At 57.9% G+C, this 17,133-nt stretch overlaps 2 protein-coding genes across 7 annotated transcripts; both read right to left on the minus strand.

Moving 5' to 3' along the window:
* Positions 1-658: 658 nt before the first annotated feature.
* SURF6 (surfeit 6) lies at positions 659-6,678 on the minus strand. 4 transcript variants are annotated; one of them, XM_058524406.1, is made up of 6 exons: positions 6,437-6,678; positions 6,023-6,079; positions 4,428-4,631; positions 3,479-3,567; positions 2,172-2,375; positions 659-1,972 (listed from the first exon to the last, which is right to left on the minus strand). In XM_058524406.1, exons 1-6 carry the CDS (start codon positions 6,528-6,530, stop codon positions 1,493-1,495), a joined length of 1,128 nt encoding a protein of 375 aa, XP_058380389.1. In that variant the 5' UTR covers positions 6,531-6,678; the 3' UTR covers positions 659-1,492. The 4 variants fall into 4 exon arrangements, with proteins under 4 accessions (XP_058380389.1, XP_058380390.1, XP_058380392.1 ...); XM_058524407.1 differs by lacking the exon at positions 6,023-6,079 and having other exon boundaries at positions 6,437-6,668; XM_058524409.1 differs by lacking the exons at positions 6,023-6,079; positions 6,437-6,678 and adding an exon at positions 6,273-6,430.
* Positions 6,679-7,460: 782 nt separating this feature from the next.
* MED22 (mediator complex subunit 22) lies at positions 7,461-17,110 on the minus strand. 3 transcript variants are annotated; one of them, XM_058524411.1, is made up of 5 exons: positions 16,983-17,110; positions 16,184-16,359; positions 14,574-14,654; positions 13,674-13,882; positions 7,461-7,896 (listed from the first exon to the last, which is right to left on the minus strand). In XM_058524411.1, the coding sequence occupies exons 2-5, from the start codon at positions 16,304-16,306 to the stop codon at positions 7,644-7,646; spliced, it is 666 nt and encodes a 221-aa protein (XP_058380394.1). In that variant the 5' UTR covers positions 16,307-16,359; positions 16,983-17,110; the 3' UTR covers positions 7,461-7,643. The 3 variants fall into 3 exon arrangements, with proteins under 3 accessions (XP_058380394.1, XP_058380395.1, XP_058380397.1); XM_058524412.1 differs by having other exon boundaries at positions 17,013-17,105; XM_058524414.1 differs by lacking the exon at positions 7,461-7,896 and adding an exon at positions 10,293-11,094 and having other exon boundaries at positions 16,184-17,102.
* Between the last annotated feature and the right edge of the window lie 23 nt (positions 17,111-17,133).

Raw genomic sequence — 17,133 nt, forward strand, 5'->3', positions numbered from 1 at the left:
TCGCACTGTTTTAGCTGCATCCCACGAATTTTAATGCACAGTATATTCATTATCTTTCAGTCCTCAATATTCTCTAACATCCATTAGGATGTTGCAGGTAATTGAGGTTTTTTAAACTTCCAAACATGAAATTTTGACAATTACCTCTTAAATTTAACTAAATTGTGCTGTGGCCAGATAATATACTTTGTATGACACGGATTCTTTGAAACTTAAGACTTGTTCTACAGACTAGTAGGTCAGTTTTCATCACTGTTCCGTATGTTGGAACAGAGTATACACTCTTTTCAGATACACTGTTCTGTGTGCCTTAGATCAAGCTTGTGAACTCTACCACTGAAACCTTCCGTATCCATCTGATTTTTGTCTGCCTGGTGTATCAATTTCTAAGAGATGTTAAAAGTAAAAAGTTCACTTCTGTTTGTGAACTGCTTTCTCCTTATAGTCGTGTCAGTTTTTGCTAAACCGATTTGAAGCTGCAATCCTGGTGCACCTGTCAGCACTGTTCTACCTTCCAGGAGAACTGAACCCCCTTCCAACACGCCGTGATATTCTTTACCTTTAGCGATGCGTGTCGTCCCCAAGCCCCCTGTGTCTAATACAGCCACACCAGCTTCCTTTTGGCTACACTGCTTCTTAACCAGAGTTTGGTCAAAAGAATTTTCTCAATGGCTTTATTGAAATATAATTCACATCCCATAAAACTCATCTGAGTTTCATCAATTTGGATTTAATCCTCCATCTTACTTTCTCTTCCACTCACCTGGCTGAGGTCTAGGTTTTGTTCTTTCTCTCCTGCTTTCTTCTACACTGGTGTCTTCCCACCCCATTCCATTTCTTCCTTCCTCCTAGTTTAGTTTACAGTTTCTGTCCAGTGGTGATCTTAGAATTTTTAATGTGCATGTTTAACTTGAATTCTAATTTTTACCCTTCTTACAAATAAACTTGGAATACTTCAATTCCAGTCACCATGAGGTTGGCCCCACCTTCTCCCAGTTACCCGAGCCCGTCAATTCCACCTTTGGCCTGGGCTACAGGAGTTGGATCTTTATCCCTTCCAAGTGAGGTTTAGACTGACACGGGCAGTCACAAAGGCCGTTCTCTTCCAGCCCCTGTGAACTGGCAGGGGGCGGGCACGGGACCAGACACTGCCAAGAAAGGGCCGGTGAAGAGCCCCCAACCCCCACATCCTCCACACCGCTCCTTTGTCCCTCACCCTGCAAACTCTCGGACAGCTTTCTGGCTGCACAAGAAGAGGCTGGAGCCCAGATCTGGTTCGCCCCCTCCCCAGGTCTGAAGGATCTGGGCCCCTGACCTCAACAACGCTCTCGTTCGCACAGGAGACAGGGGCCCTCACAACAAGGCTGTGCGGTGAGTGTCCACTTTGCACGGAGCAGCTGAGTCTGCACAGACGGGGCCGCCCAGCATCACCCGACGTGGAAGTTCTCCTGGAGCCCGGATGGGCGCGGTCTGGGTCCCAGGCCGCAGGCCCTCACGCCAGGCCGGCGCGCTCCAGGTCCTGGGGCAGGATGCGGCCCTTCCTGCGGGCCTTCTCCAGGCGCCGCTCGGCCTTGGCCACCTTCTTCTTGCGCAGGTTCTGCCGCCGTCGGTCCTGCCGCCGCTGCATCTTCTCCACCACGTGGGCCGTGCGCTTCTCCCACCTGCGCTGCCGCTGGGCGCGCCGCTTCTCCTTGCGCCTCAGGGCCTCCTGCAGCCGGTGCTCGTCGTCGCGGATCTTCACGCCCTCGGCCTTGTACAGCAAGTTGGTCCACCGCATCTTGGCCTCCAGCTCCCGGGCCTTGCCCTCGTCCTGGCCCCGCAGCTCCTCCAGCCGGTCCTGCCGCGCCCGCAGGCGCTCCAGCAGCTGCCGGTAGTTCTTGCCCGTCAGCGGCGTCAGGTTCCCCTTCAGCTCCCGCCTCTTCTCCTTCCTGCGCTGGGCCTTGCTGGCCGGCTCCTCCTCGCTCACCTCCACCTGGGGGGGGGGCGCAGCACGTGACTACAGCTTCACCCACGCTGCCCAGGGTCCCCACCAGGCCCCCGGACGGCGCTACCACCCCCCACCCCACAGACGGGCGGCTGCGGTCCAGAGGCGGCGCAGGCGGGGCGCTCAGCCAAGGCCCCGGGCTCGGACCCCCAGCCTCCGCGCCTCCACGGCTGCACCCACCCCTCACCTTGTTGAAGAGCAGCCCGGGCTGCCCCTGTGCCTCCTCGCTGGGCGCCTCAGGGGGCGGCTTGGCAGTCCCTGCAGCCTCCTTGGCCTTCGCCGCCTTCTCCTGTGCCCTCAGCTCCTTTCGCTTCCTCTTCCTCCGGTCCCGCTCCTGCTTCCTCCGGCGTCTTCTCTCCAAAGTGGCGGGAGACAGCTCCTTGGTGCTGCCCTGGAGGAGAGAGTGGGTGTTCACTTCAAGGTTCTCCCAACTTCAGGGCTCCCAGTCTGGCACGTGGAATCGGCAGGAAGACACTTGAGGAAATCCTTGTGCAGGACAAGGGGCCCACTGAGTTCAGTGGTCCACTCCGAGATGACCTATCACCCAAAATGCAAGTGACCCCAAAAGGGACAAGGGGCCCCTGAGTAAGAACCACGACTTCCAGTTTCCAGGCACTGACCATGGGCTAGGGCACTTTACAGACACGAAATCTCCCAACAACCCAGTAAAGGAGATACTGTCCTCCATCCCTTATAGATAAGGGCAGGTGGCTTGGCAAAGGCCGCCAACCAGCCCTGGTGTCAGGTGAGAAGAACTCAGCGGCTGTGCGGACCACGGCACTATTCTGCTGGTGACATCCCCAAGCTCTGCTCTGACCAACAGCCTTTCCCATCCTGGGGCCAACAGGGGGCCTCTGGACCAGACTGACCTAGACCTGCACTGCAGGAAGGCCGGCCCAGAGCCTGGACCGCTCCCTGGGAACCAGCCCCCAGGCGGTGCTGAATGAAGCCGGGGGACTGTCCCCAACAGCAAGAAGCCTGGGGGAGGTCCCCAGGGAAAAAGCAGGTGGTGGCCGAGTCAGAGGGGGGACAACGCCATTCAGCAGAAGAGCTGAGGCTGGGTCAGGTCTCGGCGTTTACTGTGGCTGTCACCTTGGGCGGGTCACCTTATCTCAGGCCCTTGCCCACCTCACAAGGCTGCTGTGACATTCAGATGGATGGAAGTGCCGCCGGGTGTGGTGTTCAGCAAGGGCGGGATCCTGGGGGAAGCAGAAGAGAAGACCCAGCAGCTCGCACGGCGTGCAGGTGTCCCTGGGGACAGAGGACCCCCAGGACGACGAGAACTACACCTGATCTCTTGCAGAACAGAGCTGCCGAGTGAGGCCGTGCAGGACCCGTGGCAGGCGCAGGACAGTGGCCGAGGCCCCTCCCGTCAGCCCCACAATGGCCGGCAGAGCTGGGAGCTGACCCCGCAGAGAGCACCGAGGCACCTTCTCCTCAGGCAGAGCAGGGAAACACGCCACTCCCGGCACCCCAGAGGTCTCCCCCACCCACCTGGCCCCGGGCCTCCCGGATCTTCTCGTGCAGCCGCTGCCGCAGAACGTCCAGGGCAAAGACGGAGTCAGGCTCTGTGGTCAAGCCATCTGCAAGGACGGAGACAGAGGAGTGAAAGGAGACGCTCTCCCTGGTCCCCTCCTCGGAACTGGCGTCAAACAAAGCCTGAGTCTCCATGCACTGCCCGCCCCCAGGTGGCCACGCGTGGATCTGCAGGGCAGGTCCAGTAAATCCCACTCCACGTCTTCAACCTGGACTGGCCCTGAGGACATGCTCCAGGTCAGGACATCCTTGCACAGCATGATTAAAAAACACTTCCAGGGCCGGGCCGGTGGCGTAGTGGTTAAGTGTGCGAGCGCTGCTGCAGCGGCCCGGGGTTCGCAGGTTTGGATCCCGGGTGCGCACCGACGCACCACTTGTCAAGCCATGCTGTGGCAGCGTCCCATGAAAAGTAGAGGAAGATGGGCATGGATGTTAACCCAGGGCCAGTCTTCCTCAGCAAAAAGAGGAAAATTGGCGACAGCTGTTAGCTCAGGGCTTATCTTCCTCACAAAAAAAAAAAAACACTTCCTACAGTTCAAGTGAAAACCATCTCCCATTTCTTCCAACTTCCGCAGCCTGGGGCCCCCCAAACAAGTCAGCTCTCACGACGCCCCTTCAGAGACTTGAGGGCAGTGAAGCTCTTCAAGGAAAGCCACCCTAGGTCCTCAGCTGGACATGGCCTTGCCCCTCGCCAACTGGGTCACCACCTGGCCTGAAACCACGGTGTACTTGCCCGGGTCCCACCCACCCACCCACAGAGCCCCTGTGATCTGTCCTCTGAAAGCTCGCTCCTCGGGAAGTCTCAAGCTATCCAGTGTGCCTGACGGAGTCTTTTCTGGTGACCAGAGAGGACGACGTTTGCATCCGACCCCAGCCAGCCCTGCCCCTCCTCCCCAGAGCCCCTCACCCGCAGGGGCCCCTGTGGAGCTGGAGGGTTCCTCCTCCTTGGCTGTCACTGGCCTCCTGGCCCCGGAAGCGGCCGGTGACTTCTCCCCCAGGGCCTGGGCCTGAGGCTCCGCAGCCTCCTCCTCCCGCGCGTGGGGTTTCTTCTGCGCGTTATTCCTCTTCTTTTTCGGGGGCCCAGCAGCTTCCGAGCCTCGAGTTCTGCCAGCTGAAATACAAAATGAGAAAGCGCTGCCGTCCCAATCTCTGTGACCCACTAAACAGGCAGGAAGGTCTTGCAAAGGCTTGGATCCCAGAAGGATGCCGAAAGCGAATCAGGATGGAGGATCCGGAGACCTTTATCCATAGAGCTCAGAACACAAACTTCCTAGAAAGCAGACTGGCCGTGCACGTGAGGCCATCTTGTTACGCTAAATGGCCCCGGCCCCTCCTCCATGTGACTACTCGCTGCGCTGCACGTACTCTAAAAGATTCACATGCTCTTCTGATTTACGGCCTCCGCTTACGTACGTACTCCCCTACAGCTTGATGAATTAAAACTTTGTTCTATGAGTTTCTCTCCAGGAACAGGCTGACCACAGGCGGAAAATACACCTACAAGGTATCCACCACAGCTGACAGAAGAATGGAACAATGAGATGCCTGGAGCCCAACATCCCTGGACCCCCTCCTTACTGCCCATTTTCCCTATATAACTGCCTCAAGATTCTGTAATCCTTGAAGATGATTTTTTAAGACATTAGTCTGCCATCTTCCCAGTTATGCTGGCTAATCGAATTAAAACTTTCTTTGTCGATTCCTAATTTGTTGCGATTAATGGGCTCAGATCGCAGTGAGCAGAGTGAACCCGTTGCTGGGTATCAGCCACACATGTCAAAACCCTGAAAAACATCCACTTGACCCAGCAGTCTGCTTGTGAGAATTCATCCCAGGTACCCACAAAGATTTGGCCTCAAGGATGTTCATCACAACATTGTTTGAGTTAAAAACCAGGAAAATAAATATCCGTTTACGGGAACAAATCACAGCACTGCCACGCAACAAACTACTATGTAGCCATCAAAAATAACGAAACAGGGGCCAGCCTGGTGGCGCAAGCGGTTAAGTACGTGCCTGCGCTCTGCTTCAGAGGCCCGGGATTCACAGGTTCGGATCCCAGGCCTGCACTGACGCACCACTTGGTAAGCCACGCTGGGGCAGCGTTCCATATCAAGTAGAGGAAGATAGGCACAAATATTAGCTCAGGGCCACTCTTCCTCAAAGAAAAAAGGGGAGGATTGGCACCTGATGTTAGCTCAGGGCTAGTCCTCCTCACAAAAAATAAATAACTAAATAACGAAAACAGGCTTTCATTTTAAGGGGTGGAAAAAATAACTACATTGAGTGGAGATGGAATTGTTTTAATAAGAGAAATATACTTGTAAAAAAAGACCAGAAAAACACAGACCTAAGTTACATCTGAGTGACGGAAAAACTCACTTTTCTAATTTTCTATAATGAATAAATTTTGCTTGTATAATACGAAAAAGTTGTTTTTCCTCTAGTAGTTCCACGCCAGAACCTGCTGCTCTCCCCTCCTCCGGGCCGGGCAGTACTTACAAGTCCCAGGTCCCTGCAGGCCAGTCTCTGTTTCACCTGATGGCGGCCTCGTCACTCCTGCCATGTAAACCCCCATTGGCAGGAGCCATCTTCTTCTTTCCTTCTCCCCACTTCCCCAGTCCACAGGGTCACCTCCTCCAAACCTTGGCCGAGCTTCCTGCCCGGTGGGCGGATGGAGCTAAATCCCTCGGACCCCAGGCTAATGCCTCCAACAAACAGGGGAGCAGCAGTAACGTTAAGCATCACTTACATTTCCTTCTAGTATTTTGCAGGCATGCTTCACGCATCTACGTGTCTAATCCCCCCGAAGGCTACTCGGGGTGCGGTGTGGGCTAGACAGCGACCTCCGCCGCGGCGGGGAGCGGGACGCCCCCTTCGGAAGCCCCCCAGTCCCGGGCCCGGGCTGCACCTCACCCGACTTGCGCTTCTGCGGCTCCGCGCTGGGCTGGGAGCAGATCTTCCTGGCCAGGCTCTGCAGGTAGGCGTCCTTGGCGAGCAGAGAAGCCATGGCTAGAGGCTCGGAGGTCGGGCGGGGCTCTCGGGTCCCTGCTCGGGAAAGGAGGGCCGGGGCGCAGGGTCCCAGGCCCGCGGCCGCCCCCGACACACACACCGCCGGCGCCGAGCTCGCCAGGAACCACGTGGGCCGCTTCAAGACGCCGCCGGCCGAGCGCCGAGCCGCCATCGCGCGGCGCTCGACTAGCCAGGCCTGGATCCACCGGAAGAGGAGCGCGGGGCGGGCGCAGAGCATTGTGGGCCGTGGGTGGCCTCCGGCTGGGGCGGAGCCCCTGGCCGCGGCCTCCAGGTCCCCGACGTCTACCGCGAGGCGCCCGCCGACTTCTGCCCCGAGGCGGGGGCGGAGCGGGTGACCCCGAGTCTCGGCCTCTGCGCCCGAGTGCGGCTTCGTGCCCGTATACAGTGGGCGCTCAGTAACTAGGAGCGATAGGGAGGGATGGGCAGTAATTGTGTACTCTGGGCGCTCAGACCCCGAGTGGAAGCCGGCGAGACCGCGTTAGTTCAGAAGGACAGGCGCCGGGCACGTTCCCGGCCCCGGAGACACGCGGTGAAGACGACACAACAGTGTCCGCGTCAGGTGGATGTTTCAACGCCGCCGGGTATTAACAAGATGAATATACGATGTGGCGGATAGCGGGGGCCTAAGGAGATAGGGACTGGAGGGACGAGCTGGGCGCCAGGGAGACCCAGGTGACTTGCCCTGGACAGTGGAATCCCAGACGAAGACGTAAAAGGAGGCTTGTCCGCTATGAAGACTCACGGCAGGGGTTGGAGGGGGGTGTTCACCGGCCTGAGGCGGGGCCATCACACCCCGAGCCTTAACCCGCAGGGATTACAGGCTTTGACACAACCCTGAGCTCTTTGAGGGTTGCCTTGGGGTGAGGGCAGAAGGGAGACTTGTAATATTCATCAGGGGAGGGAGGGAGGGGCACTCGGAGTCCTAAATTACCACCTCAAAAGGCTATTTGGAAAGGCTGTAATAAGATACCTTGGAAACACTAAGAATTTCACTTTCTTCCCCTACCCTCTGTCATGGGCGATGGTTTACCGGCAGGATGGTTTCAGCGTCTTCTCCCACTGTGGGTTTACAGTCTGCACAGTCTCATCTCTATACAGCACTCAGGAAGCCATACCCGTCCTTCTTGGGACGGTCAGTTTTAACCCTCAAAGCGAGGGACACTGAAGGGACGGGATGTGGAAAGGGACAAGGATGATGGGTCCTCTTTCGGTGGGACTCCCAGTCAACACGCAAGTCTGGGGTTATCTGTCCTTCATCTGCATCTCCAGAGAGGTCTTTGAGGCTTGTTGAGGTCTTCACTGGGCTGGGGGGCGGGGGAGGGGGGTAGATGCCACCAGAGTTGCTACATGCCAGGGAGAGAAAAAAGTTGTTGCTTAGGAGTGTAGCTCTTGATTACGGGCCTTCCTAATTTTAACAGTTACCGTTTCTGTGTGCCAAGTCTGGGGGGTTTGGCCAGCTGATCCTCCCTCCTCCCTGAAACCCTGTCTTCACATGGCTTCGGGGACCCCAGACAGCGGGCCTCCTTTCCGCCTGGCTCCTGCTCTCTGGGTGCCTGAACCACTTCCCTCTTCTGTCAGCTCTCCCCCCTCAGTGGTCCCTTTTGGGGGCTCCCGGCTTGACTGTGCTTATGACTCCCCTGAACTCCAGACCCACGTCTGGCCGTGTGACACACACATCCACCTCTGTGCCCACGATGGGGATACTGACTCCCTGCCGCCTGCTTTCCCCGTCTAAGTTAAGGCAGCTCCATGCTTCCCGGCACGTGGGCCAGACCTGGAAGCCGCCCTGACTCCTTACTCCCCACATCCAATCCCTGAGCAAATCCTCTTGGCTCTTGCTTCAGAGTATATCCGGAATTCCACTCGACCCACTCCAGCCACCCTGATCCTGTTCTCGATTTTAAAAGACCGTGAGAAATAATAACTAAATACAATGCAAAATAAAAGTAGGTATAAAAAGACATTTGGGGAACAACTGAGGAAGTTAGAATAGGTCACAGTCCTAGGTGATATCATGGAATAATCGTTCATCTTGGGCATGATGCTGGCATTGGGCCATGGAGACTAGAGGGACAAGCTGACCAGTACTTAGAGGTGAGGTGTCAGGAGGCGTGCCTGACGTTCAGATGATTTTAATATACGAGAAAGAGTGAGCAGAGGTTCAGAAGGTGACTCCAGGGGCCTGCCCCATGGCGTAGCGGTTAAGTGCGCGCGCTCCGCTGTTGGTGGCCCAGGTTCGGATCCCGGGCGCGCACCGAGGCACCACTTGTCAGGCCATGCTGTGGCGGTGTCCCATATAAAGTGGAGGAAGATGGGCACGGGTGTTAGCCCAGGGCCAGTCTTCCTCAGCAAAAAGAGGAGGATTGGCATGGATGTTAGCTCAGGGCTGATCTTCCTCACAAAAAAAAAAGGTGACTCCAGAAAAGGGTCTGTGTGGGTGTTCTTTATGCTGCCTTCTAACTTTTCCAAGGGTTTGAACATTCTCAGAATAACAAGCTTGGGATAAAAAGGTGATAAGGACTGAGGATTGACCAGGGTTTAGCAACATGGAGCCCACTGGGGACCTTCATATGTGTAGCTTGGCCAGAGTCCTGGAGATAAAACCTGCCTGACATAGGCTGGAGAGAACTAGAAACAGCCCATTTCTCCACTGAGTTCTGCTGCCAGGGGTGCGGGCTGGAGAGGACAAGGAGGCACTTGCTTTAAGAGGGGAGAAACAGTTGCACTTCCAATGGGAATGATGGCACTAGCCCAGGAGAGTAAAACTGATGATACAGGAGATTCTGTTACTCAGGTTTTTAGAAATTGAGAACAATTGAAAGCCCACCACTGAGTTTGGCCCACCCTTCCAGCCTTTTCCCCACATGTGCTTTCATTTAGTTGTAATCTTTTCTTTCTTAGTGGTTAGGTACAAGTTATTTCTGCAGTGAAATACTGCAGGAAGAAATCACCACCCATCTCATCAGTGAGGAAACTCGCCCACAGGGGATGTGACTTCCCCAGGGCCCCTAGAAACTGGGGCCAGACCCCAGGCTCCCACCTGTCTGGTGCCTCTGCTTGGCCCATGAGGGTCTCTGGAACCCAAGATGGGTCAGCTCGTGTCCCTTGCTGTCCCTGAGGCTGGCTCGTGGGCTTTCACCTCCTCCATACACTGGGACAATGGTCTCCCTCGCAGGAAGGAGATAAAGCGTGCCAGTGACAGTCGGGGCACAGGGTTGAAGTCCCGGCTCTTCTGGGTTACCCTCCTCTCTCTCAGGTGAGCCTGGCACCAAGGCACTGGGCCTAGCGTTCCGTGGGGGTTGAGTCTTGATTTCTGCCACTTCCCTTCCCAGCTCTGAGACCGTGGGCACAACACCTCAACCTCTCCCGAGCCCGTGGCCACCCCTCTCTGAAACGCAGGTAACAGCAGCACCAACTCGGGTGCAGTGAGGACTAGACGGGACCAGAGGTACAGGCGCCTGGGCCATGTAAGGTGCAATAATGGCAGCAGTTTTTCTTTCATTCACCAAATATTAAGGACTTTCTAGGTCCCAGGCAGTTCTAGGCAATGGGAAGGCAGCCATGACCCCAAACTGACTGAGTCCCTGCTGGCCCAGAGCCCCCATGGGGAGAAGGTTGACCTGAAGCCCAAGGTTGTCCAAGCAGAGCCCAGGAGCTGTTCTTCCAACAGCCACTGGGAGACCAAGGGTGGTCCCAGACTGATCTGGACGACCAAGAAAGAGGAACCAACCAACGCCAATGGGTGGTACTGGTTTTATTCAACAGTCTCGTTACAAAAATAACCAGAATGTGTATGACAGCAGAATTAGGAAGGACCGCTGCCTGGCTTCTGCGTGAGCAGGCAGCCCCCCTATCCCACAACGGCCCTGCAGGAACAGTCAGCTGGTGCAGGGACCCCCAGGGCGAGGTAGTGGGCAGCTCTGCACAGGAGGCCTGGCCTGAAAGTGGGAGTCTGGCCTTGGCCAGTACTGTCCACTGAGCCCCCCTGCATTTTAAACCATGCTCAGGGCAGGTCTCCCGACACTGGGCATCCTCCCTGCCTGCCCTGCTGGTAGGTCCTCAACAGGACAAACTGTCCTGGAAACTTCCTTCCACCCAACCGGCCAGCAAGGCAGCAAATGGAGGTGACAATTCGAGGGTAGGGAGGGCCACCCCGCAATTGGTTGGGGGAACTATTTTTCCCCAACACTCCTGGGTGGACCTTCCCTGGGCTGAAAAGTTCTCAAGGAAACCATAGCGGCTCCCTAAGTGGGAAGCAAGGCTGAAAGGAGTGAGGCTGTGGCGGCCCAGAGAGGAACACTGGATTTCATTCCTAAGATCTTAGGGGCCCAGGGAGGGAACCCTGGGAGGCTCAGGCATGCTCCGTGGGGCCGGGGCCGCCAGCATGGGAGTGGGCAGGGGCTGCAGCCTGCAGGGGGCCAGCGCTGGGCTCTGGGGATGCCAGCAGAGGGGCCGAGAGGCCATCAGTGGAGTCTGTGTCGAGGTCCAGCCTCCAGTAAGCTTCGCATAGAGGCAGATCATTAGCTTCGCAAAGACTTGAGCTTTTCCACCACCAGAAACCCAAGGAGCGAGAGGAACAGGCAGAGATGGAAGTCAGGGGAGGGAAAAGCGAGACAGAAGCAGAGTTAAGAAAACACAGACCACATCCCACACCTGCTTTCCCCCTCCCCTCCTCCGCCAAGCAGGCCTGGCTGAGGGGGAGGCATGAGGGGGCCACTCTTACTTCAGGGTCCTACAGAGCATCCTAAAGGGGGAACCTTCTAGGACCAGCCACAGCAGGCTGTGTGACCTTGGCAGGTCCCTTCCACTGACCGACCAGGGTCCTTCCTGCCCGAATGCTACACGGCCATCCTAGCCCCTGCTGCCACCTCCCATCCTGGCTCCAGCCGCCCTCCTCTTGCAGGGAGCTGCCAGCCTGGCCACCCTCTCTGTTCACCAGCTGTGGGAACCAGTGTCCAGAGCTCGCTGTGGTCTCTCCACGGTCCCCACACTTTGCAAGGACCCTGAGGGCAGAGATCCTGTCTTATTTCTGGGGCTGCCCCTGGTGGGGACTGACCCCAAATGGGGTGACAGGAGCAGAGGCCCTGGCACCCCTTCCTGCACCACACCAGCTATGTGACCTCAAACACGCCCCTCAGCCCCTTGAACTCAGTCTCCCATCTCTAATGTGGGCTCGACAGCGTCGGCCTCCAGGGCTGCTGCAAGAGTTAGGGTGAGGATGCAAGTGGGGAGCGCGGCTCAGAAGGCGGTCGAGGGCATGACTCTAGAGCACGGACCAGCCCTACACTTGTCTAACGGGCTTCCTCCCGCGTCCTGCCCTGCCTCCCGCTCCCTCCCTTTCTCCTGCGCTCAGTGTTGTCTCAGAAACCACCCTGGGCACAGGGTGGGGTCCCCAGGAGAGCAGAGGGTGACAGGTAGAGAAGGAGCAAACCAGGAGCGGAAAGCGGGCAGGTGGGCGAGCGAGCGTGGAGGCGGGGTGTGGGGCAGCGGGGCTCATGCAGAGGATGGGCTGAGTGCTGGCGGCTGGGTGGGGCACACGCAGCTGTGTTGGGAGACTTGCAGGGAGTGGCATACAGCCTGCTGGCCCTGACTCAGCTGAACCCCGGCCACTTACAGGTATTTACAGACGAGGGAGGAACTCGGCCTGAAGAGGCACCAGGGACGGATGGAGGGGCCACCAGGGTGACCCAGAAACCCCTCTGGGTGAACCTGAGACTGATGGGCCAGGACATGGGAAGCCTAGTGCTCAGGCCCCCTGGGTTCCCCTGCAGCCCTGCAGAGTGACCTTGGGCAGGTCCCCTCCCCTCTGGCCCTCAACTGCGAGAGGCAGGGCTGAACTGCTGTCTCTAAAACCACTCAGTCCAGAAGCCTGGCCCTTGGGGGCAGCAGGGGGACAAACCCAGGGACAGGAAGGGATTCTGCAAAACCAAGCAGAGCTGTGAGCCAGGTCCCCGGTGAGGTCTGAAACCCCCAGGGACCTGCTCAGGATTGCTCTCTGAAGGCCTGGTGTGTAAGAGGCAGTCGCTGCCATGTCTGCTGAGCTGATGGGCATCAGTGACCAGAAGCAGCCCCAGAACCCTCTTGAAAAGTCTAGAACTGCTCCAACTGGGCAGTGACACTCTCTTCCCACAGAGGCCACAATGGGCAGGCACCATGAGGGATGGCACTGAGTCCAGGACAGGGAAGCCAAGCCCCAGACCACAGACCCGAGCAGCCTCCATGGGCCAGAAGGACAGGTTTGTCTGGGCGAGGGTACAAGGGGCCTGGACTCCATGTCTGCTGGACTGAGTCTTGATTTTCCAAGCTAACAGGGACAGAGGTGCAAGACCTCCTTATCTCCAGCCTCAGTTTCCCGTGTAAAATTACACCTGGACTCTGACTTCTCAGGACCCCTCCAGCCCAAACAGCTTCAGGTTTCAGGATTCTAAGTGGTCCCAGGAGGGCTGGGGTGACGGGTCTCACCCACTGCCATATCCCTGGGGCCCAGGTGGGCCTGGCATGTCGGAGGTCACCAGTTCTGTGAACAAGACTGAGCTGAAGAGGAACTCGGTGGTCCAAGTATCTGGGCCTGGCTTTCAAGGCCATCCTCTGATTGAGCTTTTTCCTCCTCCTTCCCAGGACTGTCCCCCGCCCTAACACACACACTGTGGGGTTTCAGTGCCGCCCACACAGAATTGCATCCCTGGGCAAGCACTGGTGTCCTGGATGTGGGCGTGGGTGGCCAAGAGGAGCCAGCCCAGGCCTGGCTGGAATGTTTAAATATTGATTAAAAAGCTGAGAGGAGCAGACAAGCCCAGAGAGGCAGACAGCCCCCCGGCAGGAACGCCAGCTCTGCCCTCCCTTCTCCAGGCTTGGCCCTCCCGACCCCTCAAGTTCTGGGATGTTCATCCCGCTGCCCAGGGCCTGGTAGATGGTGTAAGTGTCTGTCGATCAAATGCACTGACCATGAGCTCTGCTCTGAAACCCGGCACGGGGCTCTGCTGCCAAGACCAGGAAGGGTTTGGAAAAACAGGACCGTCAGGGCTGCCGGGTCGGGCCACCAGGTCAGGCTGGGCCACACCTGCTGGCTGAGCCCAGGTCCGCGGGCTCCGCTCCACGAGGGGTCCAGCCCTATCTGTACCTGGACGAGTAATACTCCTCCTCCAGCTCGTACAGGTCGATGGAGACCTCGTCCCGCAGGCCGATGAGCTTCCGGTCACACTCCTCCTGCAGCGCCCGAAGCTGCTGGTTGCGCTGGTCGATGGCCTCGTTCACCGATGGGAAGTCGTTGAGGATGAGGAACTGCTTGAGGTCGGACACCAGCTTCATCAGGGATTCGCCGGCTCGGACCTGTGGTGATGGGAACCAGGACAGGCATGGTGAGGGAGTGACAGGAGGGCAGGGTCCCCGGCATCCACCTGGACTGCATGAAATCCTTCCATGGCAGGCCTGGCGGAGATGGCAGGTGCCCTCAGCTTCCCAGTCCCTACCCGCACTTGGCCTCTGGCTTCCGCTCCTGTGATACACACTCTGCTTCTCAAAACCTCAAACCCCACTGATGAAACTATAATCTTGTCTAACCACCTGCCCCTGCTCTTCCTCGGGGGCAGCCCGCCAGCCAGGTGGGCGGGATTCCTTTGGGGCCTTTCCTACGCGCGTTTTCACTGTGGGCACATACCTACTGGAGTATCTGGTTGATTGCTGGTTCTGTGACATCAGAAGGGCTCAAAATGCCCATCCTGTTTCATTCGGCGATTTGCTTTTGCACTCATAACGAATCTCAGGGAACTTTCTTGTCATCATAACGAATCTCAGGGAACTTTCTTGTCAGCAAGGAAGGGTCAACCTCTTTCTAACCAACGCACAGCACTATACAGGATGGACGTGGCCGGCTATCTGCTGGCCCCTCACATGGCTGCTGCAAACGGCCCTCCTCTCGAGGGGAGTCTCCTGAGAAGTGGTTTGTCCCCCACCCAGGAACCCCCAGTAGGGACCACAAAACTCCTGGAGCCCGGACCGTGCCCTCCACCTGGTGACTCACGATGTTGGCGGCTCGCACGTGCATCTCGTAATTGTCCTGCTCGCCCTGAGTGGCCCTCGACACCTGCGTCTCATCCTCAATCTGGAGGGCAAAGAAGAAAGCCTGGAATGGGTAGGCGCCCGGGCCCACAGGTGACCGGCTGCAGCATGCCACACCAGCCGCGTCCTGCTGCCCTCCTGCCTTCCGCCCCCGGCACTTCTAACAGGCCTCGGGCACTGCTCAGCTTCATCCCCCTTGTTCTGGCCTGAGGAGATAGGCGCCTCATCAGGACAAGCAGATGCCTACGTCTACGTCTGACTGCTGTGCCAGGCGCAGGGAGATCTGGTCCAGCATTTTCTGGGCTGTGAGCCCTGTTCAGTACCGACTGGTGTCACTAGCTCGAGCACTCAGTAAATTGCTGGATGATGAGTCAAGAACCGTGTATTTTTGTAAGTGACCATTTACTGAGCACTTCCTGAGTGCCAGGCACTCCGTCAGGCACTTGACCATCATTATCTTACGAATTTCTCACAGAAGCCTAGACTGCCGTCCCTGGTTTACAGGTGGGCAAACTTGAGGCTGGGACAGAGCAGAGAGCAGGCTCAGGGTGTCGCAGACGGTATGTGCAGGAGCCAGGAGTCCTGCCTAGCCAGTCTTGTCCAAGACTGCCCCAGCCCATCCACCTGCACAGGGCTTCCACAGGGGCCTTGCCAGGGTTCGGGCTGGGTCAGGGCTCCCTAAGTGGTAGGAGCCAGACTTCCTGGGTTCAAATCCTGGCTCTGCCAGTTATTCTCAGAATGACCTTGGGCAAGTTACTGGATCTTCTGAGCCCGTTTCCTCCTCTGAAAACTCAGAGGAGAACAGTGGTACCTGCCCCATAGAATGCTTGTGGAGATTACATGGGACAGGACCCAAAGGGCGCCCACGGCACCGCCTGGCACGTAGGAAACACTAAATAAATGTGTATTTGTCATCATTATTATTATTGCTCAAACAAGCCTTCCAAGGTCTGCAGCCATCATGCAAAGACCACCATTTGCTGCAGCTGCAGCCGAGCAGGCTTGCCCAACCCAACCCAGATGCTGACTGCTCTACCCACCTGGAGGGGCCTTGCCCAGCTTCTCTCCCTGACCACACTCACTCCCACTAGCTACGATGTCTGGGTCCCTGTCAGGCCCAGCAGTAACCTCTTTACAGATAAACCCATCCAGTCATCATAAGGATCCTCTAACACAGGGGAAACTGAGGCACCGGGACATTAAGTCCCCATCCAAACCCATGCTGCTAGAAAGTGGAGCTGGACGTTGAAACCCAGCAATCTAACCGGCGTCCCCCACGCTGTCTCACCTGGACCTGTCACTAGCTGGTTTATTTATTTACCTGTTGACCTATTTGCTATCATAGATCCCCGTCACCCTCCCAAATGTTTTCCCATGGGAACAAGGGCCTTGCCTGTGTGTTCACTGCTGTATCCTTGCCACCTGGCACAGAGCACATGCTCCACATTCAGTGGGTGCTGTTGAAAGTGGACCAGAGCAGGCTTGTCACTTGGCTCACCACTGTCCACAGTCTCTAGACCCTGCTCCTTCCCTTGGTGTCAGAGGTGCAGGAGAGAGGCGGCCCCCACCCACCTTGGCGGTCTTGATGATCTCGGTGAAGTTGTCCATGATGGACTTGATGTCATCCTTGAGACGCTTGTTGTAAGACTGCAGCAGCGTCTCCTTGCTCTGTGGCAGGGCTCTCTGCTGGGCCATGGCGGGGCCTCAGGCCGTGCAGGGCGCCGAGGCCAGGAGCCACCAGTCTGCACCTGGGACCCAGAGTCTGGCGTGAGCGAAGCCAACCCCAGCCACCCACGCTCCATGCCCCCACCTCACAGAGCGTGCAGATCTCCAGGGGATTCCCTTTCTGCCAAAGAAACTCATCGATCATCGGCACACAGGTACGCTACGGAGTCTCCTCCGTTCCACGCCCCGCCCTGGGCGAGCTCATCCCAGGAACCTTCAAAAGCCGGCTCCGGCCCGGGCTTCTCGGAGGCCGGGCGCAAGGATGTTCGTGAGAGGCCTTCAGGGGCTCACCAGCTGCCCCTGCCCAGCGGCTTCCGCGCCACCACCCTCGCCCCAGCCCCTCATCCGATGCGTCCTTCCCAGTCTACCCGCGCCGCCCGGCTCCGGCCGGCCGGCCGGCCGCCCGCCCTCTGTCCACACCGAGCCCTCGGAGGGCCGCCTCGCAGGCCTCTGCCCGCCGCCGCGCCCACGGCTCCTCGCTCCGGAGTCTCTGCCGGGACCACCCGCCCCGCGCCAGGCGCCTCCAGGCTGCGCGCTCCGGGCAGGCCACGGCCGGCTGACCGAACCCGCGGCCACGGAGCCACTTTGGGGTATATCACCGAGAGAAAACACCGCTTCTCAACCCCGCCGCCCCCAACGTCCACACCTGGTCCCCAGAGCCCGGCCTGGCTGGCACCTGGCCGGGGGGCGGGGTGGGGACGAGAGAGCGCCCCTCCCGGGAAGTTCCAGCTCCCCGGCGCCGCTACGCGCCCCGGGCCGGCCCGCCGCGGTCTCCGCTCGCACCGACCCGCCGCCTG

Source organism: Diceros bicornis, chromosome 28 (genome assembly GCF_020826845.1).
Source record: "Diceros bicornis minor isolate mBicDic1 chromosome 28, mDicBic1.mat.cur, whole genome shotgun sequence".
Taxonomy (NCBI): Eukaryota; Metazoa; Chordata; class Mammalia; order Perissodactyla; family Rhinocerotidae; genus Diceros; species Diceros bicornis.